The sequence below is a fragment of the Argopecten irradians genome, chromosome 11 (assembly GCF_041381155.1).
Source record: "Argopecten irradians isolate NY chromosome 11, Ai_NY, whole genome shotgun sequence".
In the NCBI taxonomy this organism is placed as follows: Eukaryota; Metazoa; Mollusca; class Bivalvia; order Pectinida; family Pectinidae; genus Argopecten; species Argopecten irradians.
The window spans coordinates 27,037,448-27,065,072 of record NC_091144.1 but is presented as its reverse complement, the minus strand read 5'-3'; the positions used below and the strand labels follow the sequence as shown (position 1 = coordinate 27,065,072).

The 27,625-nt window shown below is 36.8% G+C and overlaps 1 protein-coding gene across 1 annotated transcript; it reads right to left on the bottom strand.

Moving 5' to 3' along the window:
• Positions 1–1,463: 1,463 nt before the first annotated feature.
• Positions 1,464–23,833, bottom strand: LOC138335157 (ras-related protein Rab-28-like). The gene is given in 8 exon segments (XM_069284116.1): positions 1,464–6,603; positions 12,219–12,322; positions 13,242–13,269; positions 13,271–13,336; positions 13,339–13,383; positions 16,238–16,326; positions 21,902–21,998; positions 23,619–23,833. Coding segments are annotated over 8 exon segments (675 nt in total). The 5' UTR covers positions 23,694–23,833; the 3' UTR covers positions 1,464–6,432.
• Positions 23,834–27,625: the final 3,792 nt, after the last annotated feature.

Below are 27,625 nucleotides of genomic sequence, written 5' to 3'. Positions count from 1 at the left end.
TTTTGTACAAGTTTTTGTAGGGTATCCCTTTATTCACCGACAGTAGGTTCTTTTGTACAAGTTTTTGTAGGGTATCCCTTTATTCACCGACAGTAGGTTCTTTTGTACAAGTTTTTGTAGGGTATCCCTTTATTCACCGACAGTAGGTTCTTTTGTACAAGTTTTTGTAGGGTATCCCTTTATTCACCGACAGTAGGTTCTTTTGTACAAGTTTTTGTAGGGTATCCCTTTATTCACCGACAGTAGGTTCTTTTGTACAAGTTTTTGTAGGGTATCCCTTTATTCACCGACAGTAGGTTCTTTTGTACAAGTTTTTGTAGGGTATCCCTTTATTCACCGACAGTAGGTTCTTTTGTACAAGTTTTTGTAGGGTATCCCTTTATTCACCGACAGTAGGTTCTTTTGTGCAAGTTTTTGTAGGGTATCCCTTTATTCACCGACAGTAGGTTCTTTTGTACAAGTTTTTGTAGGGTATCCCTTTATTCACCGACAGTAGGTTCTTTTGTACAAGTTTTTGTAGGGTATCCCTTTATTCACCGACAGTAGGTTCTTTTGTACAAGTTTTTGTAGGGTATCCCTTTATTCACCGACAGGATCGATACTATATTTCCTTCTCCATCCTGCTGAAGTCCGACTTCAGCTAGAGAATCGGTATCTAGGTGCTTCTTACGCAGTAAATTGTAACCATTGACTCAATTCGATTCATGTCACTTATGCTTAAAAACTTTCCATGTATCTATATAGTTTTTTGTTAGTTATTAGGTTAAAGATGCTCCACCGCCGATAGAGCATAAATGATACTCATCATTTGAACAATAAGTGGTTTGTAATTGTGTATATATATGTCTAATATTTAAACACAAAAAATAATAAAAAAAAAAAAAAAAAATCGCCTTTGGTGCATGCGCAATCAGTACTTCATTCCAAACAGGATATAGTGACATGGATTTTTTTCAGGGTGCAATTAATTATTTTTCATATTTTTAACTTGAAGTAAAATTAGAAGCTCAAACTTTTCAATGGTGGTAATGGTGTAAAGTAAATAACTTTTGTAGCTGAATAAAAATACTAAATCGTCTGCTACTGTTTTTGATAGTGAAAAAATATCATTTGTCAGCGGTGGAGCATCTTTAATAAGTCATAATGCTTGTGACTTTAAATGTCAAGGTCATTTACTATCAACCAACTTTCTATGTTGTGCGATTAACTTTCACAGTTAAGGTAAATTTGCTTGAATGTATATCTCTGCGAATTGTTACTTTAATAACTTGATAATAGTAAACTATATTTCAATTCAGGTTTTGAATCTGCAAGAATTACAGTTGGTGAACTTAATTTAAAACCGAAATCGTGAAATTTCATTGCTGCAAAAGGAAGTTGGTTGATTGTATTACGACATTGGGACAAAGAGCCAGACCTTAAAGTTCCATATTAATTTGTAATAAATCGACAAACAACATTGACAGAGTGACAAAAATAATTTATTTCACCAATTATGCAAGGGAATTGTGTTTGTGTTGGAATTCTGGGAGATAATTAAATGCCTGTGTAGATAATTAAAGGTCTCTTAATTAATTACCTTATGTAACACAGATGTGCTCATTCTTCTTTTCACTTGTTCCTTGAGAAGAGACTGTTCATTGGCAGTAGCTCTGACAAATACATTGCATAAACCTCATCTTGAGAAAATATATAGTTCTGTATTCGTTATATATAAACATCAAGGGTATTAAATTAGAGATGAATATACAAATGATGACACATTTAAATGTCCCTTTATTGCTTGTAACAACAACATTATTTTTATACAAACTGTATCCCAGAGAGAATTCAGATTCTACAATCTGATTCATACCTTTGATTTCACTAGTGTCATTTGAAAACTAAACCTGGATACCATTCTATATACATTGACAATATAGCAATGATACTAGGTGGCAATAAAATTCTGTTGAAGCTGAGTAATAAACATGACCGAATATCAGGATCAATTTTCAACATTAGGCAATTTTATTGATCATCTTGCCATGCAGCCTTGAAAATTAATGGCCATGAGTAAGAAGTCCTTTCACAACCAATTCATTCACTTCAAGATTCAAAATAAAGACATTTCTCCTGGACAAAATTAAAACGTCCAGACAAATAGTTGTGAATTTTTGCTATGTTTCAAACTTTTGAAGATTACATTTTGATGACAACCGTAAGTATGGATTTTAATTTATTTTTAAACCCTGAGTTATCTCCCTTTGTACAGCTACATTGTGTTAAGACCTCGACAGTTTTCCCATGTTTAATTACTATCCTAATAATGATGACCAGAAACAATAATATTTTCAGAGATGTTATTAGTGTATTATCAAAATCTCTAATAAAATATCTTATAACCCGTAAATTAGGGAAAAATTCAGAATGACGGACGGCACTACAAAATTTGCCCTCCTCACAGAGTTACAATCTGCATGTGTACAACCAGATCTAGAACAGCAAACGTGCTAAGCAAATAATCACCAGTGTAAAAATTCTTTTAATATAAAAATAACATGGAGCTGTGTGTTACAAAAAACATTTTGACAGCTTCATGCATGACTAACACAAAATTGTATGTAAAATATGTGTATACATGAACAACTGGTCATATATTTAAATGATATGCAAATTTATGCACAAAACATCATTAATATGGAAATTTATGCACTTCCCATCATTAATATGGAAATTTATGCACTTCCCATCATTAATATGCAAAAACATGCAAAAACTATAACAACTTCTCTTACTCTCACAACAAATAACAAAAGGACAATTTAGTTATGCACATATGCACATTTCTGGGAAGGGAACAATTGCATGATAAATCATCGACTGCACAAAAATATCAGACTATTGAAGTTTCATTCATTAAGACAATATAATCATACACACAACAATGAGAACTTCTTCATTGCTACAATTTTGATTTTGTATCCAGATTAATTAGCTTACTAAAGGGTTAATTACAAAGTCATGATTTCCAAACAGTGCAACTTCAAAGACAACAAGAAGATAATCTCTTGACCTGACAATTATACCTTTTTGATAACTACAAATAATAGAGCCATGCCTTCAATATCTATACAAAACATCATGGGCAGGAAATTAAACTAATTTTACCACCTACTTCTCAAATTACTACAAATATTAGTTAAAATGATATTAGGATTTGTTCAAGACATATATATTCAGTTCAATGTTCTTCCTGTATGATGGATTTTTTTTCCCTTATTTTAATGTCAATCAAATCACAAAAACAAATTTGCTTTGGATTTTTATATCTGAACATGGTGTTTTTTAGAATACGATACATTAAAGGTAAAACAAAAATGATGTATACATATTTTGTCTTATGTTTCTGAAACATTTACAAGTGCTTAGATCTTTAATTTGAGAGAATATTTACAACAGATCTAGCCTGGTCAAATTGACCAATTGTAATCATGGGAATTTAATTCATTTCATCAAAAACAGTGCAAAACTTCTATTCTTTATATCGATAGAATACAAAGATGTTAATATATTGCTCATCTCAATCCCATTCAGTCTGGTTCATTTGACTTTGTAAAACCAACCTCCACCTCTGCTCTGAATTTTCCATTTGGATAAATCAGAATCAAAATTAAATTAAATCAGAAATCAAAATTAGCTCCCTTTTATATATTCTATAGAAAGATGCTTTGGGCAGAAAATGCCATTTTTATAAGCCGTGGGGCAGTTGGCAGACACTAACCTTAGATCAGTAGTTGTATCAGAATGTAAAACATCATTATCATACCTTCTGGACTTCATACATTTATCAAATTATACACATATAACTGACAAGTTTCATCTGTCCGCACATGACGACTATCTTCATCAATCCTTTCAAAAAAAATGTTGCAAAAATTTACTAAGTCTGATGGCAAGCATACGGTAAAGTCAAACCATATGAAAATAACTGTAATTATAATGTTAGTATTATTAAACCAAAACATAATGTGTAACACGCTTCTGTAACATTCTTATACATTTGTATGTGATAAATAGAATCTTACATTTGTGTCAGAAGTTTCACATGATCACTAATCTATTGCAGAATTCATTTGTAAAATAATGTATTTATTTGTTAATGATTAAACATAAAGACTGGTAACCATTGGTATTCATGTATCTGGATCATATAGTACTGACACCATTGACAGTCAATTACCATATTCAACCTAATAAGTGCCCAAGGCAGTTACAAAATAGAGAAATGTAGGGGTGCTTAATAGGACAAAATTTGGGCTAATCTTTCACAAAATTATTGTACAGAGTAAACCATTTATCAATTTACAAAAGAAATGAAATAAAGAAACCTAGCTACAGGTTTTTCATAGTTTTAGTCTGTATTTACCCGGTAAGTCAATGTTAGAGAAATTGAGGCCCCAAAGAGGGGAGAATGGCGCTTATAGGAATGGGAGCGATTATTTGGTCAAATAGGGTATGTGGATTATCGGATGTATGTGGACAAACTGACCCTCCACTTAATATGATAGGTGATTGTGTGTGTTTACCCCGGGAACTCTGGTTTTCATACCCAGCCTCACAACTTTGATCATTATTGTGACCTTGAACTTGTGTCATATGGTTTGTAAATTACCGTATTCAACCCAATAAGCATCCATGTCCCTATAAGCGCCCCTCCCCCTTTTTTAGGCCTCGATTTAAATTGCCCAGGCATAAATAAGGACCAAAACTACATAAAACGGTATAAATTTGCAATAATTTTGACTTATTAGCACCTTTTCAATTTCTATTAATTTTTTAAGCACCCTGGGCGCTTATTGGGTCGGTAAGTCAATATTAAATTGCGAACTTAATTTGACAATAAATATAAAACCATGTAATCATATAACATCTCACATTAATTGTTTCTATCACATATACAAGTTGACACAAAACAATAATGATTCATAATAACATTTACCGTGATTTATAACAATTCATGAAACACCATTGACTTCAATGATCTAGACATGCCTTACAAACATTTTGTTAATTTCATTTCATTTCAAAATATTTTATTGATAACAAAGGGATCAGACAACAGGCAAGCCTATATAAGTCTTCTCCCGTTTTGTTAATATGCCCATTTCTATAACTAATGCTTCCTTTCATCATACCATCTGGTACAGTTAATGTTAATTTGAAGGTCACTACCTGAGAATTACTACTGTTAATACCAATTACAATTAAGAGCCTTAATACCTAATAATGAATTATTCTGTGCATTACTGATAATATCCACTTGAACATTTCTGATATAAATTTCTCAATTAATCTGTCAAATTTAGTTATTAAACAAACACAAAATTGTTAAATTGACCCTTCATATCAAGTTAGTGATATCACAAGATAGATTTACAAGACAGATAAATGTGTATCATACAGGGACTAGATCAGTGAATAATCGTGCTGAATTCGGTCTTTTGCTTTATCTGCCCTTGGAAGTATATATAGAATTTGCCCTTGAGAGTAGCGATGTCATTTTTTGTGAGGGAAAACTGAAAAAGTATATAGTTACGTATGCATTCCTTGTAATTTATAAGTAGATACCATTGTTATCAATGTACGTAAGTTAGATTTATTTACTGTAAATGTGGGAAATATACACAAGAGGAGAAATTTATGCTAATTATGCAAATGTTGCTTGATTGCAAAAATTCATCTCGCACATAATATTTTGTACATATCTAAATTTTGTTGTTTAAAGTCTGAAAGTATATTTTTTTTTGCAAAAAAATATCAACACCATGAAAGTTTCATGTAAATCGCATAGTAATGCACTCGCGGAAATATTTACATTTACAGTACTAAGGAGATACATCTGTTTTTGAATTCTTGATATTGTAAGTGACATCGTCATTTTGTGAGGGGAAATTAAAAAAGTATATATAATTACGTATGCATTCCTTGTAATTTATAAGTAGATACCATTGATGTCAATGTACTTACATGAAATTAATATACTTAAAGATGCTACTCCGCTGACAATTCATATTTTTTCACCATCAAAAACAGGAGCAGACAAATTAGTATTTTTCTTCACTTACAAAAGTTACTTACTTTACACCATTACCATCATTGAAAAGTTTGAGCTTCTTTTTTTACTACAAGATAAAAATATTAAAGATAATTTTCAATTTGTGTCCCAATTTTTTTTTCCATAACACTATGCCCTATATGGAATGAAATACTGGTTGAGCATGCACCGACAGCAAAACATATTATTTACTATGTATTTTTGCCTTAGTTATACACAAATATGATTTAACATCAGTTATTGTTCAAATGAATGGTATCATTTTTGCTCTGTCTGCGGTGGAGCATCTTTAAGCATATATGTCTGTTTTTGAATTCTAAAACTTCTACCAGGTGTTATTGTAATGAACAGAAGGAACTCTTGGTTGATGTTGGCATCGGCTTGGCAGCAGCCTCATTACTGTGTATAATCTCAGCCTTTATCACTCGCTGATGGGTCTCCACTTCAGGCTTGGTGAGCTTGATACCAAGTATCTCCGCGGCCACGCGTTGAAAACAAAGGGATACCTGAAATACATTACAGGTAACATTAAAACAAAGGGACACCTGAAATACATTACAGGTAACATTAAAACAAAACCTGAAATACATTACAGGTAACATTAAAACAAAGGTACACCTGGAATACATTACAGGTAACATTAAAACAAAGGGATACATGAAATACATTACAGGTAACATAAAAACAAAGGGATACCTGAAATACATTACAGGTAACATTAAAACAAAGGGACACCTGAAATACATAACTGGTGACATTAAAACAAAGTGAAACCTGAAATACATTACAGGTAACATTAAAACAGAGGGACACCTGAAATACATTATAGGTAACATTAAAACAAAAGGATACCTGAAATACATTACATGTAAACATTTAAACAAAGGGACACCTGATATACATGGCTTCCAGGCTGTATCTCCATTTGCCCACTTTTTATAATCTGATAATTAGCAGAATGTTATGACAATGATTATAGTCTATTTCAGGGAAGTAAACCTGGATTTACCAATGTTTTACCTGTGAATTTCACCTGTGCTACTGTACTTATTCCATAAGGGTATCATTTTTGCATAACATGTACATGCATGAAAATTTTATTTTTTGTAATCTCAGTTATGTTCTTGATATTTTTATGTTAATTGAACACATCAAACATAAAATTAATATTTGGTGCTAACTTCAAAAGTTCTTCTTATCTTTTTGACAAACATATAATATATACATACATGTACATACATGTACATACAACTACATTAAAGTTCATCTACATATACACATAAATGCTAACTTGAAAAATAGTTTAGGGTTATATGTATCATACATTTTATAATATATATATAGCCTCTTTTCGTTAGAAATCACCTTTTTGACAATTTTACTGAAATAAAATGCAATATATCGTCATTTTTAGAGCCCCATTGTGCCGAGTCTTACTTTTACTTTCATACTTGGACAGGTGCGAACTATCCGAAGTAGTATATATTATAACAAGAGGCCCATGGGCCTTAACGGTCATCTGACTCGTGGCACAAAACAACAAAGTCACAGTATAAAGTATTGGTTAACGATTAATATAAACAATACAAGGAACTCCTTATTTGAATATGTAAGTTTCTGAAAAAGGTAAATGTCATTTATTGAATAAACTTGGTAGCCCTTCATCCAAATATGGTCGAAACCCATTCAAGGATTAATATAAGGAGGAGCCAGATTTTAAAGCCAAATTTCAGCAAAGCTCCCATTTTGGACCACGATCATACTATCCCCATGGGTCTTACCTCGGTCCTTTATAAAATATGATTGTCCTTACCTAAAGTTCCCCCTTCTGAATCAATTAAAACCACTATAGACCAATTTTCATTAAGATCGGAGACTGAAACCTTAAAACAGGAAGTGGGCCAGCGGCCATCTTGGAATACCAAAATCTTTACGAAAATGTTTGCATGTTGTTCGGCATCAATTAAAACCCCTATAAACCAATTTTCATTGAGATCGGAGACAGAAACCTTACAACAGGAAGTGGGCCAGCGGCCATCTTGGAATACCAAAATCTTTACGAAAATGTTTGCATGTTGTTCGGCATCAATTAAAACCCCTATAGACCAATTTTCATTGAGATCGGAGACTGAAACCTTAAAACAGGAAGTGGGCAAGCGACATCTTGGAATACCAAAATCTTTACGAAAATGTTTGCATGTTGTTCGGCATCAATTAAAACCCCTATAGACCAATTTTCATTGAGATCGGAGACTGAAACCTTAAAACAGGAAGTGGGCCAGCGGCCATCTTGGAATATCAAAATCTCTACGAAAATGTTTGCATGTTGTTTGGCATCAATTAAAACCCCTAAAGACCAATTTTCATTGAGATCGGAGACTGAAACCTTAAAACAGGAAGTGGGCCAGCGGCCATCTTGGAATACCAAAATCTTTACGAAAATGTTTGCATGTTGTTTGGCATCAATTAAAACCCCTATAGACCAATTTTTATTGAGATCGAGACTGAAACCTTAAAACAGGAAGTGAGCCAGCTAAAATTAAGAAAATTTGCCCTTTTGGGGCCCCACCCCTCAGTTCCTAGGGTTCAGACCAGACTCATTAATATAAAATATAATTGTGTTTCCCCAATGATGCTTCACACCAAATATGGATAAAATTCATCCAAGGATGGAGGAGGAGTAGGATTTTAAAGCTAAAATTAAGAAAATTTCCCAATTTGGGGCCCCACCTCTCAGCCCCTAGGGGTCGGACCAGGCTCATTTATATCAAATATGATTGTCCGTCCCAAATAATGTTTCACATCAATTATGGATGAAATCCATCCAAGGATGAAGGAGGAGTAGGATTTTAAAGCTAAAATTAAGAAAATTTGCCCTTTGGGGGCCCCACCCCTCAGCCCCTAGGGGTTGGACCAAGCTCATTTATATAAAATATTATTGTCCATCCCAAATAATGTTTCACACCAAATATGGATGAAATCCATCCAAGGATGAAGGAGAAGTAGGATTTTAAAGCTAAAATTAAGAAAATTTGCCTTTTTGGGGCCCTACCCCTCAGCCCCTAGGGGTCGGACCAGGCTCATTTATATAAAATATGATTGTCCATCCCAAATGATGTTTCACACCAAATATGGATGAAATCCATCCAAGGATGAAGGAGGAGTAGGATTTTAAAGCTTAAAATAAGAAAATTCGCCCTTTTGGGGCCCCACCCCTCAGCCCCTAGGGGTCACACCTATCTCAAATATATAAAATATGAATGTCCTTACCTAATGATGTTTCACACTAAATATGGATGAAATCCATCCAAGGATGAAGGAGAAGTAGGATTTTAAAGCTAAAATAAGAAAATTTGCCCTTTTGGGGCCCCACCCCTCAGCCCCTAGGGGTCGGACCAGGCTCATTTATATAAAATATGATTGTCCTTCCCCAATGATGTTTCAAACCAAATATGGATGAAATCCATCCAAGGATGAAGGAGGAGTAGGATTTTAAAGCTAAAATTAAGAAAATTTGCCCTTTTGTGGCCCCGCCCCTCTGACCCTAGGGGTCGGACCAGACTCATTTATATAAAATATGATTGTCCTTCCCCAATGATGTTTCAAACCAAATATGGATGAAATCCATCCAAGGATGAAGGAGGAGTAGGATTTTAAAGCTAAAATTAAGAAAATTTGCCCTTTTGTGGCCCCGCCTCTCTGACCCTAGGGGTCGGACCAGGCTCATTTATATAAAATATGATTGTCCTTCCCTAATGAAGTTTCACACCAAATATGGATGAAATCTATCCAAGGATGAAGGGGGAGTAGGATTTTAAAGCTTAAAATAAGAAAATTTGCCCTTTTGGTGCCCCACCCCTCAGCCCCTAGGGGTCGGACCAGGCTCATTTATATAAAATATGATTGTCCTTCCCTAATGATGCTTCAAACCAAATATGGATGAAATCCATCAAAGGATTAGGAGGAGTAGGCTTTTGTATAAATAGTCTTACGCACGACGCACGGCGCACGGCGCACGGCGGACGGCGGACGGCGCACGACGACGGACAAAACACGATGACAATAGGTCATCCTGACCTTCGGTCAGATGACCTAAAAAGTCATCACTAGCTACAAAATTACTGTTTTTTCTACTGTTTTTCTGGGGAAAATTGCATGTTCAAACTATCCGGAGGTTTACTGTATAACTGATAACGAAATTTCAAAATCAGCAAAACTTTTCCATTGTTCTACAGTTATAGTATAACATTCTATTCTCTCAAACAATTTGCAGTTTGCAGAAGTCTATCTTCTGTAGAAATGCTTAGGTTTTTTATAGTGTGATAAAAGTGATGCGCATTGATATATGTGATATATAATACATGTATTATCAAATTATGCAAATTTACAAAGTTTTGCAGGTTACTGTAAACTAAACATATCTCAATTAATCCAAATATTACTAAAAAGTATATTCAATTTATTAATATCTCATACTTAGTAATTATTTCATGGAGCATATTTCATCGACCATCTGAATGATTCCAAAAAATTGCGAAAATATCATCCTTGAAGACAAATAGTTGGATTTTCTCAATATCTAACATACAAATACAAATGTATACACAGTACATGTATGATTGCATTGACTTTTTTGTTACTGCGCAGAATTGGAATGTCGGGACATCAGTAAAGTTTGATATACAATGTATATGGAATACAACTATATATGACATAATTGATTAGATACACGCATATTTACATGTGTATTGTTACTGCTCCTAAAACTTGCAATTGGATGCAATTATGTTCTTTATTCTTATCTCAATGTTTAAATTTATTTTAAGCACTGAAGTCACTATTTTTCAACGTTTATAATTTATTTTCCAGACTAACATCGGGTTTCTGCGCCATTCTCGGATTTTTTTTCCATCGTGGAATGAAAAAAAAATGAATAGGCCAATCAGAAAGCCAGGCACAAAGAAAAAATTAATTATAAAGATGTAACATATAAACTATTATGCATAATTGTCTGTCAAAATGCATAATATATATATAGTACGTACACTGATATCTCTCTATTTCCCTACTTTTGACAAACTATAGGTAGCTTAGGTAAACGAACATAGGTAAGCACAGGTAAAATTATTATGAAACTGACTATAATTGGTTTACCATTGTTCTCCTATACCAACACTTTTCTTTGTTCTCTAGAAAGTGGGCAAATGGAGAACACATCATATACATTACAGGTAACATCAAAACAAAGGAATACCTGAAATACATTACAGGTAACATTAAAACAAAGGGACACCTGAAATACATTACAGGTAACATTAAAACAAAACCTGAAATACATTACAAGTAACATTAAAACAAAATGATACCCGAAATTCATTATAGGTACCTGAAAATACATTACAGGTAACATTAAAACAAAGGGACACCTAAAATGTACATTATATTATAATATGCAAATTAACCCCTGCTCTATTCTGATCATTTTGATAATTTTTTGATGGGTATTATGGAGCATACAGTACAGAGGTCGCCAAATGGTTTAGTAGTTCTGACATATCACAGCTAGCCTCCATTTCTGGGATGGAACTTCCAAACCAAGGTAGGCCAATATAGTCAGGAATAGACTGTAAGAGACGTAGGTGTTTTTTCAGGTATTTCAGCTTTCCTTAACCTTCTAAACCTGGTACATTCTTAACTCATTCACCCCTGAAGATACCTTTAGACTCTCCTACATCAAGGACTAGAACAGTTTATCAAGAAATTTCAGGGGTGATTCTGTGAATAACAGGACTTGCTTTGTTTTATTTAGTTTAACATCCAATTAACAGCCAGGGTCATGTCAGGACGTGCCAGGTTTGATGGTGGAGGAAAGCCGGAGAACCCGGAGAAAAACCACTGACCAACGCCACGGTCAGTACCTGGCAACTGCCCCACATGGGATTCAAACCCGCATCCCAGAGGTGGAGGGGTTGTGGTAATATGTCGGGACATCTTAACCACTCAGCCACCACTGAATTTCAGGACATGAATTAAATAAATCCATACAGCTGTCATACAAACCGGGTGCAGAACTTTGCAAAAGATTTCTGAGCTAAGTATAGATATTTTATTTTTAACTTACTGAGTCTCCTGTTTTGGCAGAAACAAAATGGCTGGACATGCCCTTCTCCTGAGCAAACTTTTGATGTTTGTCCATTTTCACTGTCCTCATATGTTCAAGATCAACTACAAAGAGACAATTATAAACATATAGTAATCATTTGACAGATTTCAAAGCAAGAAAATGTATTTACATGGACTCAACAGATCCATGCTAAAGTGTTACCTTGATTTAATATCCTCTGTTATATACATTCTGCTATTTTCTCCTAATATGTGTATTTGAATATGACAGAGTTATCTGTCCTTGCAGATAGGTATTGATTGTGATATAATATGTTTGCAAACATAACATCATACTTTTCAATGAAAACAACATGAATTTCACCCACAAAATAATGGTGTCATTAAGGGAAGTCACTTTGTACTGTGCAAAGACGGTATATATAGTGGTATATATCATGTAATCAACATGTACTGAATGACATGTTAAAAATTTTGTTCAATTACCGCTAAAACTCTGCCATAGTGATCATGCAGCACTGTATTATGATTATATCTGCTTTTATGATCATAGACCACTTTCTTAGCATCCAAAATGGCCAGATTCAACACTATCTGAATACCTGTGTAACAAGACCCCTCAGGTTAGCTATCAAGACCTTTTTATTTTTATACAATTACAGCGCTCCAGTTAACAATTCATGGGTAAAATACCAATTTAAATCTATCAATTACCCTTAAAAATTGTGTGATTGGGTACTGATTATCCCTAAAATATTTGTATTATGCAGTTATCATAAACACTTAAATTCTGAAATAAAATCAGAAGAATTTGAGTCATACGTAAGTGTTTTTGCATCAACATGTTTCTGTTAAGTTTTTGGTTCGAACAGAAGTCAGAGTTGTACCCCTTCCTTTTCAAAAGAGGGAATACAATAACTACAATCAGTCACTCTTCTAAACATTATCTGGAGGACTGCACATTGTACCTAGGTCCAGCTGGTCTAGACAGATACAAGTTAAGGCCTGTAAATAAACTTACCTTTATTTCCTACTAAAGCCATATGTGGAATTTTTGTGTCTCTCCCCAAAAACCTTTTTCACAGAGCTGTACCAATCTTCCACATTCCAATCTTCACATCAAAACTTGCATAGTTTGTTATATCATAAACTAAGAGAATGCCCTGTAATAAAATTGGAAACCACTCAGTCTTTAGGACTAAAATGATTGAGAAATGACACAAAATCCTCTAATATATAGTGTATTATAAGTATAATTCATATATAAAAATAAATGTATTCACAAAGCTACTCAGTAAAAACATTCAAATTTGAGAAAAATTGTATCCCCCGATTATTGAGTTAGTTAAATTTGGTTAAAATAATCACAGGTGATTCATATCTACATATATTTACAGCTGCGACTTTAAGCACTAGTCCGATGCCCACGACTAGTAATTGTAGTATGGCCGGACTTGTGCTAATTGTAATTAACTAGTCCAATTGGATTAGTGGCTTCCTGCCCAATTAAAAGCATTATAAAATACTATATCTGATCTGCAATGGTCGATTGCATTTCCAACACATTTTGAGTGTATTCTGTATGCGATAATTTCACTCTGATGCACAATTTTTTTAGAATTTGAGTTCACGAACGCATCCAGACTGTACTTTGGGTCAAAATTCTTAAACTGATGATGACCAAAAAAGTGCTGAAGAAAAAGGCAGCTGTATATTAATTTTGGACTAGCGTTTAAAAACCCGAACTAGTAAAATTTTGGGGTTTACTAGTCCAAAGGACTAACAGTAAAATAAGTTAACGTCACAGACTGTATTTATTACTGGTAATTTATCTTTTTGATTATCGGTAGCTACGTACTTAGCCCTGCCAAATGTAACATGAAATTTAACCATCAAACACAACACAGTCACTTTGCCCAACTAATAAATGAAACAAGAGGCCCAAAGGGCCTTAACGGTCATCTGACTACCTTGGCCATAGTAAAATTAATTATATATGGTGTCCCTTTGTCAGGACCATGTCAGGATCATTTTCAATTTCTTTCAACAAATTTTATTTCAAACAAGAGGCCCAAGGGCCTTAACATATAGGAAATTAATTAGATATATATAGTGTCATGGTAGTCATCTTCGATTTGGGATCAACCAGATCTAGATGTAACAATACTTTGTCTGGACCATATCAGGATCATTTCATGCAAGTTTCAGCCAAATCGCACCGGCAGAACTTGAGAAGAAGTTCAAAATGTGTTTTCAAGATGGTGGCTGTGGTGGCCATCTTGGATTTTGGATCAACCCGAAAAATAACAACACTTTGTCGGGACCATGTCAGGATCATTTCACTCAAGTTTCAGCCAAATCGCACCGGTAGAACTTGAGAAGAAGTTCAAAATGTGTTTTCAAGATGGCGGCTGTGGCGGCCATCTTGGATTTTGGATCAACCCGAAAAATAACAACACTTTGTCGGGACCATGTCAGGATCATTTCATGCAAGTTTCAGCCAAATCGCACCGGTAGAACTTGAGAAGAAGTTCAAAATGTGTTTTCAAGATGGCGGTTGTGGCGGCCATCTTGGATTTCGGATCGACCCGAAAAATAACAACACTTTGTCGGGACCATGTCAGGATCATTTCATGCAAGTTTCAGCCAAATCGCACCGGTAGAACTTGAGAAGAAGTTCAAAATGTGTTTTCAAGATGGCGGCTGTGGCGGCCATCTTGGATTTCGGATCGACCCGAAAAATAACAACACTTTGTCGGGACCATGTCAGGATCATTTCATGCAAGTTTCAGCCAAATCGCACCGGTAGAACTTGAGAAGAAGTTCAAAATGTGTTTTCAAGATGGCGGTTGTGGCGGCCATCTTGGATTTCGGATCGACCCGAAAAATAACAACACTTTGTCGGGACCATGTCAGGATCATTTCATGCAAGTTTCAGCCAAATCGCACCGGTAGAACTTGAGAAGAAGTTCAAAATGTGTTTTCAAGATGGCGGCTGTGGCGGCCATCTTGGATTTCGGATCGACCCGAAAAATAACAACACTTTGTTGGGACCATGTCAGGATCATTTCATGCAAGTTTCAGCCAAATCGCACCGGTGGAACTTGAGAAGAAGTTCAAAATGTGTTTTCAAGATGGCGGCTGTGGCGGCCATCTTGGATTTCGGATCGACCCGAAAAATAACAACACTTTGTCGGGACCATGTCAGGATCATTTCACGCAAGTTTCAGCCAAATCGCACCGGTAGAACTTGAGAAGAAGTTCAAAATGTGTTTTCAAGATGGCGGCTGTGGCGGCCATCTTGGATTTCGGATCGACCCGAAAAATAACAACACTTTGTCGGGACCATGTCAGGATCATTTCATGCAAGTTTCAGCCAAATCGCACCGGTAGAACTTGAGAAGAAGTTCAAAATGTGTTTTCAAGATGGCGGCTGTGGCGGCCATCTTGGATTTCGGATCGACCCGAAAAATAACAACACTATGTCAGGACCATGTCAGGATAATTTCACGCAAGTTTCAGCCAAATCGCACCAGTAGAACTTGAGAAGAAGTTCAAAATGTGTTTTCAAGATGGCGGCTGTGGCGGCCATCTTGGATTTCGGATCGACCCGAAAAATAACAACACTTTGTCGGGACCATGTCAGGATCATTTCATGCAAGTTTCAGCCAAATCGCACCGGTAGAACTTGAGAAGAAGTTCAAAATGTGTTTTCAAGATGGCGGCTGTGGCGGCCATCTTGGATTTCGGATCGACCCGAAAAATAACAACACTTTGTCGGGACCATGTCAGGATCATTTCACGCAAGTTTCAGCCTAATCGCACTGGTAGAACTTGAGAAGAAGTTCAAAATGTGAAAAGTTAACGCACGGCGCACGGCGCACGGCGCACGGCGCACGGCGCACGGCGGACGACGACGGACGAAACATAATGACTATAGGTCATCCTGACCCTTCGGGTCAGATGACCTAAAAATAAACATATGATTTGTCTATAACCAATGATATTGATACTTACATTGGAACCATAAATATAATTTTCTAACATCTTTCCTCCTAGTGTTTGACCACCGATGTCCCAAACCTGGAGTGCCACATGTACATTGCCTAAACAAATACAAAATCATAAATATATGCAGGTAACCATACATTTCAAGATTACATGATATTATGTGATATTAGCAAACTGCTGCAGTGGTTTGGTTTTATTTCAAATACAGGTAATATTGTATCAAGAGTTAAGGTAAGTTGTGACTTAAAGATGACAAGTCCTCTCTAATCATTCATGAATGAGGTTGGGTTTTTAGGATTGTGAAAATTTTTGCTGTATAGGCAAAAATTGTGAAATTTATGAACAAAAGGGGACAGTGGGCCTGTATCGCTCTGAATGTTCTAAATACAGGTTCATTGTTTCTTTTCTGGAGGAATTTTAATATTTACCTCTAATTCCCTTATTGGGCCCCACCCCTCCTGCCCCCGGGAGGGGGGGGGGGGCAGTCAGAGCCAAAATTTATACAAGTTCTGTTCCCCTTCTCCCAGGGATGTTTGTGGCAAAATTTGGTAACATTACCTGTAGAACTCTAGGACAAGTAGCGATTTATAGGAAATACCTCTATTTCCCCTATTGGGCCCCACCCCTACTGCCCTCATAGGGTCAGCACCAAAATTTATACAAGTTCTGTTCCCCTTCTCCCAAGGATGTTTATGGCAAAATTTGGTAACATTCCATGCAGAACTCTAGGACAAGTAGCGATTTATAGGAAATACCTCTATTTCCCCGATTGGGCCCCACCCCTCCTACCCTTGTAGGGTCAGCACCAAAATTTATACAAGTTCTGTTCCCCTTCCCCCAAGGATGTTTGTGGCCAATTTTGATTACAATCCATGCAGAACAAGTAGCAATTTATAGGATGTACCTCTATTTCCCCTATTTGGCCCCGCCCCTCCTGCCCCCGGTGGGATCAGCACCAAAGTTTATACAAGTTCTGTTCCCCTTACCCCAAGGATGTTTGTGGCCAATTTAGGTTACAATCCATGCAGAAATCTAGGACAAGTAGCGATTTATAGGATATACCTCTATTTCCCCTATTGGGCCCCACCCCTCCTGCCCCCAGGGGTTCAGAGCCAAAATTTATACAAGTTCTGTTTTCCTTCTCCTAAGAATATTTATGGCCAAATTTGGTTACAATCCATGCAGAACTCTAGCTATAGGACAGGTAGCAATTTATAGGATATACCTTTATTTCCCCTATTGGGCCCCACCCCTCCTGCCCTCGTAGGGTCAGCACCAAAATTTATACAAATTCTGTTCCCCTTACCCCAAGGATGTCTGTGGCCAATTTTGGTTACAATCCATGCAGAACTCTAGGACAAGTAGAGATTTATAGGATATACCTCTATTTCCCCTATTGGGTACCGCCCCTCCTGCCCCCAGTGGTTCAGAGCCAAAATTTATACAAGTTTTGTTTCCCTTCCCCCAAGAATGTTTGTGGCAAAATTTGGTTACAATCCATGCAGAACTCTAGCTATAGGACAAGTAGCGATTTATAGGATATACCTCTATTTCCCCTATTGGGCCCCACCCCTCCTGCCCTCGTAGGGTCAGCACCAAAATTTATACAAGTTCTGTTCCCCTAACCCCATGGATGTTTGTGACCAAATTTGGTTACAATCCATGTAGAACTCTATGACTAGTAGTGATTTAGAGGATTTACCTCTATTTCCCCTATTGGGCCCCGCCCCTCCTGCCCCCTGGGGGTCAGAGCCAAAATTTATACAAGTTCTGTTCCCCTTCCCCCAAGGATGTTTGTGGCCAAATTTGGTTACAATCCATGTAGAACTCTATGACTAGTAGCGATTTAAAGGATTTACCTCTATTTCCCCTATTGGGCCCCGCCCCTTCTGCCCCTGGGGGACCAGAGCCAAAATTTATACAAGTTCTGTTCCCCTTTCCCCAAGGATTTTTGTGGCCAAATTTGGTTACATTCCATTCAGAACTCTATGACTAGTAGCGATTTAAAGGATTTACCTCTATTTCCCCTATTGGGCCCCGCCCCTCCTGCCCCCGGGGGACCAGAGCCAAAATTTATACAAGTTCTGTTCCCCTTCTCCCAAGGATGTTTGTCGCCAAATTTGGTTACAATCCATGTAGAACTCTATGACTAGTAGCGATTTAAAGGATTTACCTCTATTTCCCCTATTGGGCCCCGCCCCTCCTGCCCCCGGGGGACCAGAGCCAAAATTTATACAAGTTCTGTTCCCCCTCCCCCAAGGATGTTTTTGGCCAAATTTGGTTACAATCCATGCAGAACTCTAGGACAAGTAGCGATTTATAGGATTTACCTCTATTTTGCCTATTGGGCCCTGCCCCTCCTGCCCCCGGGGGGTCAGAGCCAAAATTTATACAAGTTCTGTTCCCCTTCCCCAAAGGATGTTTGTGGCCAATTTTGGTTACAATTCATGTAGAACTCTATGACTAGTAGCGATTTAAAGGATTTACCTTTATTTCCCCTATTGGGCCCCACCCCTCCTGCCCTCGTAGGGTCAGCACCAAAATTTATACAAATTCTGTTCCCCTTACCCCAAGGATGTCTGTGGCCAATTTTGGTTACAATCCATGCAGAACTCTAGGACAAGTAGAGATTTATAGGATATACCTCTATTTCCCCTATTGGGTACCGCCCCTCCTGCCCCCAGTGGTTCAGAGCCAAAATTTATACAAGTTTTGTTTCCCTTCCCCCAAGAATGTTTGTGGCAAAATTTGGTTACAATCCATGCAGAACTCTAGCTATAGGACAAGTAGCGATTTATAGGATATACCTCTATTTCCCCTATTGGGCCCCACCCCTCCTGCCCTCGTAGGGTCAGCACCAAAATTTATACAAGTTCTGTTCCCCTAACCCCATGGATGTTTGTGACCAAATTTGGTTACAATCCATGTAGAACTCTATGACTAGTAGTGATTTAGAGGATTTACCTCTATTTCCCCTATTGGGCCCCGCCCCTCCCGCCCCCTGGGGGTCAGAGCCAAAATTTATACAAGTTCTGTTCCCCTTCCCCAAAGGATGTTTGTGGCCAATTTTGGTTACAATTCATGTAGAACTCTATGACTAGTAGCGATTTAAAGGATTTACCTCTATTTCCCCTATTGGGCCCCGCCCCTTCTGCCCCTGGGGGACCAGAGCCAAAATTTATACAAGATCTGTTCCCCTTTCCCCAAGGATTTTTGTGGCCAAATTTGGTTACATTCCATTCAGAACTCTATGACTAGTAGCGATTTAAAGGATTTACCTCTATTTCCCCTATTGGGCCCCGCCCCTCCTGCCCCCAGGGGACCAGAGCCAAAATTTATACAAGTTCTGTTCCCCCTCCCCCAAGGATGTTTTTGGCCAAATTTGGTTACAATCCATGCAGAACTCTAGGACAAGTAGCGATTTATAGGATTTACCTCTATTTTGCCTATTGGGCCCTGCCCCTCCTCCTGCCCCCGGGGGGTCAGAGCCAAAATTTATACAAGTTCTGTTCCCCTTCCCCAAAGGATGTTTGTGGCCAATTTTGGTTACAATTCATGTAGAACTCTATGACTAGTAGCGATTTAAAGGATTTACCTTTATTTCCCCTATTGGGCCCCACCCCTCCTGCCCTCGTAGGGTCAGCACCAAAATTTATACAAATTCTGTTCCCCTTACCCCAAGGATGTCTGTGGCCAATTTTGGTTACAATCCATGCAGAACTCTAGGACAAGTAGAGATTTATAGGATATACCTCTATTTCCCCTATTGGGTACCGCCCCTCCTGCCCCCAGTGGTTCAGAGCCAAAATTTATACAAGTTTTGTTTCCCTTCCCCCAAGAATGTTTGTGGCAAAATTTGGTTACAATCCATGCAGAACTCTAGCTATAGGACAAGTAGCGATTTATAGGATATACCTCTATTTCCCCTATTGGGCCCCACCCCTCCTGCCCTCGTAGGGTCAGCACCAAAATTTATACAAGTTCTGTTCCCCTAACCCCATGGATGTTTGTGACCAAATTTGGTTACAATCCATGTAGAACTCTATGACTAGTAGTGATTTAGAGGATTTACCTCTATTTCCCCTATTGGGCCCCGCCCCTCCCGCCCCCTGGGGGTCAGAGCCAAAATTTATACAAGTTCTGTTCCCCTTCCCCAAAGGATGTTTGTGGCCAAATTTGGTTACAATTCATGTAGAACTCTATGACTAGTAGCGATTTAAAGGATTTACCTCTATTTCCCCTATTGGGCCCCGCCCCTTCTGCCCCTGGGGGACCAGAGCCAAAATTTATACAAGTTCTGTTCCCCTTCCCCCAAGGATGTTTGTGGCCAAATTTGGTTACAATCCATGCAGAACTCTATGACTAGTAGCGATTTAAAGGATTTACCTCTATTTCCCCTATTGGGCCCCGCCCCTCCTGCCCCCAGAGGGCCAGAGCCAAAATTTATACAAGTTCTGTTCCCCTTCTCCCAAGGATGTTTGTCGCCAAATTTGGTTACAATCCATGTAGAACTCTATGACTAGTAGCGATTTAAAGGATTTACCTCAATTTCCCCCATTGGGCCCCGCCCCTCCTGCCCCTGGGGGATCAGAGCCAAAATTTATACAAGTTCTGTTCCCCCTCCCCCAAGGATGTTTTTGGCTAAATTTGGTTACAATCCATGCAGAACTCTAGGACAAGTAGCGATTTATAGGATTTACCTCTATTTTGCCTATTGGGCCCTGCCCCTCCTGCCCCCGTGGGGTCAGAGCCAAAATTTATACAAGTTCTGTTCCCCTTCCCCCAAGGATGTTTGTGGCCAAATTTGGTTACAATTCATGTAGAACTCTATGACTAGTAGCGATTTAAAGGATTTACCTCTATTTCCCCTATTGGGCCCCGCCCCTTCTGCCCCTGGGGGACCAGAGCCAAAATTTATACAAGTTCTGTTCCCCTTTCCCCAAGGATTTTTGTGGCCAAATTTGGTTACATTCCATTCAGAACTCTATGACTAGTAGCGATTTAAAGGATTTACCTCTATTTCCCCTATTGGGCCCCACCCCTCCTGCCCCCAGAGGGCCAGAGCCAAAATTTATACAAGTTCTGTTCCCCTTCTCCCAAGGATGTTTGTCGCCAAATTTGGTTACAATCCATGTAGAACTCTATGACTAGTAGCGATTTAAAGGATTTACCTCAGTTTCCCCTATTGGGCCCGCCCCTCCTGCCCCCGGGGGACCAGAGCCAAAATTTATACAAGTTCTGTTCCCCCTCCCCCAAGGATGTTTTTGGCCAAATTTGGTTACAATCCATGCAGAACTCTAGGACAAGTAGCGATTTATAGGATTTACCTCTATTTTGCCTATTGGGCCCTGCCCCCGGGGGGTCAGAGCCAAAATTTATACAAGTTCTGTTCTCCCTCCCCCAAGGATGTTTTTGGCCAAATTTGGTTACAATCCATGCAGAACTCTAGGACAAGTAGCGATTTATAGGAAATGTTGACGGACAGACGGACGACGACGAACGCCGGACGCCGCGCCATGACATAAGCTCACCGGCCCTTCGGGCCAGGTGAGCTAAAAATAGATATTTATGTAAACATTAGCAATACAATAATAGTTTCCATTGTGTTAATCCTATATGGCATAGAATAGTTGTCTGTTGGGGGAGGGGAGATGTGATAAAGTTGTTTACCTGGTAGAATAATTCTTTTCAGGAAGAAATCTAGACCAATAGTCTGTTTATACTGTCTTCCAAACTGTTCCTGGGAATATCTGGTCGCTATAGATGTCTGAAATGACAAGATTCAACATATCAAAGTACTAAACAGGATTCAACAATCATCATTTGAACAATAATTAGTGTTAAATTGTGTATATATATATGTCAAATTAACACAAAAAGTAATATAAAATCATTTATTTTGATTTTAGAGCATGCGCAATCAGTAATTCATTCCATATAGGACATAGTGCCACGGAATTTTTTGGAATGCAATTGATTATTTTTAATATGGTTATCTCGGAAGTAAAATTAGAAGTTCAAACTTTCCAAAGGTGGTAATGGTGCAAAGTAAGTAACTTTTGTAACTGAAGAAAAACACTGAATCTTCTGCTCCTGTTTTTGATAGAGAAAAAAAACACCATTTGTCAGCGGTGGAGCATCTTTAACTAGTAATCTCATTTTTAAATTCAGAACGTTTTATCACTGAAACAGACATGGAAATATCTAGAAAAAAAAAAAAAAAACATCCATTCCCCAACACAGAATTACTTAAAGCTTACAGTACACATCATCATGAGTCATGACCCATGAAAAACAAGTATATCACAATAAAGGTGAGGGGGGGTCAACATCATACAGATTGATATTTCTGTGAATCACGTTATGGCAGGATTGATTGATGTTACATATTGCCTGAAGGTAAATTTATTAAGTCAAGTTAGAAAAGTTCCGTCAAAATTAGAACAAATTCACATGAATTGTATTGTCTGATAAAAGATTTTGTGTTGAAATTAGATTTCAATGTATTCTATATGGTCTACTGGTAGATGCCAGAGCTTTGCAGACAGCCTGCATAAGGCGCTAGCATCATAGATTCCATAAGAAAATCGTTTAATGCTTATATAATTTACATTATCAACTTATTTCGGGTGACTATATGCATTGAAATGGTTTATTTGATCCACAAGATGTAACTGCCATTTTGACAATGATCAGTTGATGTTAACATTAAATGTCATTATAACAAATATTCATGTTTTGGGCGTCATCTATATACTCAAAGATTTCACTTTGGCTTTGGTAGAAGTAAGACAAGCGAATGTCTAAATAATGACGGATAAAAAACAAGTTTATCCAGCAGTAGTTATTGGTCAGTATAATATGTGCAGCAGTGACCATATAAATTCTCCATTCGAGGTTTGCAGTAAATTTCACAAGACCTGATGATTATAATCTGATTTTCTCATAATGTTAACAACAGTTGAGAAGTTCCACTTGTGATCATGCGAATATTTCACTAATATATTCACCATCGTATTATTTCATTGGTTAACATAGGAATGTTAAACTTATCAATACACACAGAAAACATGGGAAAGTATCATGCTCACAAGAATTTTTCACCAGCCGGATTTAGTTTGAAACCGTTCACCGTATTCGCTCTTTATTTTAGTTTTATGTGCACTCAGTAGGCCTACATCAAATTGTAAATTTCTAGACCTACATAAAGATAAGGAGCGTTCCGGGAGAACATTTTTTGCTATAATTCTTAACTCTTCTAGAATTACTGTGTGTAAACTGTACAGATTACACGACATCATAAATGTACAATGAACAGATGAAGACAGTTTGTATGGCTGTAGTGACTGACGTGAGCCAGTTGCTTAGAGATGTCACATGGCATTACCTTTCCGGAAGATCCATCGCCCATAATAACAATCTTCAATTGCTTGTCGGGGGTTTCATCTTCGGAGTCCGACATAATGAAAAGTAAAACACGTTTTTCGATGCGATTAAGGTGCCGTCATGGGTTTTTAAAGCGACATTTCGGTACCATCTTCTTGTTCCCAAATATTTACAAATGCTGTCACTGGGAAGTCAGTGTTACTTTCACGCTTACTATGTTCGTCCAATACAAGCTTTCCACAGATCATACCGATTTGATGACGTCAAAACAAGTGCCCGATTTTAGCCTATTAGGCCCCTATCGTGACATATCAGTCCTAGTTATAATATATGTGTATATATTTTTTGTTCAAATCGGAAATTGGGCTTAACCGACACCTAATTTTAGTAACAGTAAATTAATACAATAAAGAAGACATTCCAGATAGTTAAATGTGTGAAGGACGTAGCACAGGCGCCTGCTTCTGGTTGGATAAAAATATAATAACCTACTTTCCAAAACCAGATGCAGACGTCTGTGTACGTAATACGTTGACCATATATAGTTGGACTTTTTTGTCATAATTCCTAATCGAGATTTTAAAAAGATAATCATATGATAATGATCATTTTTCGGTGTTTTTTTTCCTCTCCAAACTGAGATATATGTCTCTGCTCCAAATTAGGTTTACTATGGTAAACCACAGATTTATAGTTTATAAATCCTTGGGTAAACTTTATTAACTCCGGATTTGCCACAGTGATAAAACGAAGAAAAAAATAATTTGTCATTTGGCATCTGAGGCCAATGATGTTCACGCCTGAATTCATCAATTAATAGATAAATGCGGAAAAAATAACATGTTAAAATTTTCGCCCAGCACATATAATGTTTACACTTTTCGATTTACAACAATAGAATGTCACATGCAGTAACGCTAATGTTAAACAAAATACATTGAACAATACATCAATGGACCTAATGGGAAGAAGATATACTCATGGGAGTTATTTTAGCAACAGTATAGATACTAACGAAGAGACATTTGCTTCTTATAAATTTTGCGTAAATGAACATGAAAATGATGTGGATGCATGGTAGTATGGGAGTCTATGGTAGCTACACGTCTGAAAGTTATTTAACAAATCAACTCTAAAGCGGTATCTAAACATTGCGATTGAAACAGTTTTCAGATTTAAACGATGTTTTACATTTATTTCGAACGAACTTCAGCATTTCGGATAACGCCGTGGGTAAAGGTATAAACTCTCTGGGTAAAGGTATAAACTCTCTGCTCAGCACTCATTAAATGTCACTTTGACTATGCATGTACCATGAATCCTGGTTTGTAGGGCTTACAAAAGGTCTCAAACAAAAGCTACAAATTATCCAAAATAAAGTTGTCAGATTAATATTCAAGCTTGAACCTAGAACACGAATTACCCATGTTGAACTTGAACAACTCAATATGCTTAATGCATGTAACATTCAATCATGTTTTTGATATTGTACAAAATAAATGTCCTTTTTATCTAAAAGAATCCTTTACTCAAAGAATATAACACAAGATCAAGTTCTATGAACTTTATATCAAAAACGTCAAAGGACCAGAATCCCTCACTTTCGAATTCTTTTATAGTGCTGCAGAAGACTGGAATAATCTCCCTGACAATATAAAACGGGAAAATAACAAACATCGTTTTAAAGGTCTTGTCACCATTTTCATGGTGTTTCTAAAGATCAATACAGGAGTGAATATGTGTATGTTTAATTTATCCAATGTCCTAGAGAGAAGTGTAAAGGCTTAGCATGTTTTTGAAATTGTCCATTGTCATATAAAACATATCTATGTTTTAAGTGTGTGATAAGTTAATTTTATAGTTATTCATAAACTTATTATATGGGACCCCATTGGAAATAAGCTTTCGTGGCTTTGATGAGTTATCCTAGGTAAAGAGATATACATGTATAATGTTTGTTGATTTGTAACTTTACGGTGAACTATCTAAATGTAAATTTGTGATATATCTATGTATTGATATCTTTATGTCCAACCAAACCGCCACATGATGTCCATTTGTTACTTTACCTGAATAAATATTATTATTATTATTAAAGGCCCACTAGCTTTCCGGAGCAAAATTTAAAGGTTTCTTAAAAACATTAATAACAAAAGAAAATATATATCGATGGCTTAAGATGAGATTACAACACCAAACATATGCAAGATTTCCTGTCTAATGTACGATAACTGTGGAGATTCATTTCGCTGTTTTGCCGTCTGGCGCAGTGATAGCCAACTACCGCGCGGCATTTAGGACGACGGCGGATAACATAAAACGACCCGCGTTATGAAAATTAACATTTTATTTATTCTAATTAAACAGTTTTGAAGGTGATGATAAGTGTGCTAGTAAACGTATAGTTAATAACTTCTGCGACTCTACAAAATTATTGATCTCGTTTTACATTCCTATTTTAAAAATTAAAAGCCGTTTCGGAAAGGTAGTGGCCCTTTAAAGATGACAAAATTCTTGCTCGTGGCTTCCGGAATCAAAATGTGGCTGCCAAGAGCACAAAAATATAATATATAACACTGTTCGCGTAATAACGCCAAAGTTTCTCGATTTGCGTAATACTGAGACGATTTGTTTTCTTCAACCAAAATGAGCCCAATCAACTCTCGAAAGATATTGTACCATTCAATTTTCGTAAATTAATGGCTTAGAAGGTTGATACAAATAAGTTTGGTCAGTGGACAGTTTTAAAACGAACTAAAATAGATACATGTATATCTGATTTATACAATAAACAGCGATATTCTCCAACTTTTTATAGGCTAGTCCTGCTGGTTTTAAAACGAACGTTTCTTACTCTGAGAAAGATATAACTGATTTATACAATAAATAGCAATGTTCCCCAACTATTTTAGCGGGATCGAGGATTCATAAGTAACTTATAAATTCTTATTAGAGTTACCATGCAACATTCGTGTTTATGTACAAAATATTTAATAAAGAAAAAAAAAACTTCTGTGCACTGTGCAGTATTCCAAAAACCGAACAAAACCTGTATGGCCTATGGATTTCAACAGAAATATATATGTATATATGTTTCTGATTTCAAGAACCAACATAACGAAAAGAAAATGTTTTAAATGTATTTCATAGTTCAATACACGTTAAAATCATAGACATAAATTAGGAGGGGAGTAAAAAATGGATATCCGAAATCTAGCAACTATCAGAAATATCAAAATTCTGACATTGAGCATCATATTTTCATTGTTCTTTCTCGACATGCCATTTGTAAATAATTTTGTAGTTTTTGTTATAAACCAGAACATATAAACAAGACAAATGTATAATGAGTCTTTCTGAAATATATACTGTACATCTAGTAATTGATACACTTGTTATATGTTATGTTAGAACGGTATATTTTACTGTAAACCAGGGATTTTTAAGTGTAAACAAATATTACATTATACAACAATTACATGATGGTCCATCGCTAACTTACCTGTGATCTTACTTTTGACAGCTGACGCGAGCTAATCAACAAAGCGTGACAGGTCACTAAACACCTTTCTTACGTAATCTGGGTAGCCCCCTCATTAGTCTCGGTTGACCACGCGGTTTAGTTACTGCAGTACACGGTTAGAGAGATTAAAGCAGCACGACATTGGCTATTCGGAATGACAGTTCTATTTTTGTTCTGCAATTGATATCTGCTACTTGGATTCTAAAGACTTGTCACATAGACATCTTCAGTCTCATTGTTTTCGGCTGACCCGTGCAATTAAAGACACTAATGAATGAACTTGAGCGAAATATCAACAAGTCGTCGAGTGTACTGTATTATATGTAAGCTGAATGTATTTCGTCAAAAAACAAATAGATCGATTTCAGATATAACGCAATTAGTAGATTCATTTACATATATGCAAAAAATTCTGTTTGGAATCATCAAAACTTAATCGTATGGGCAGTTGTTTTTTTTTAAGTCAAAAATTTGTTAAGCGGGTT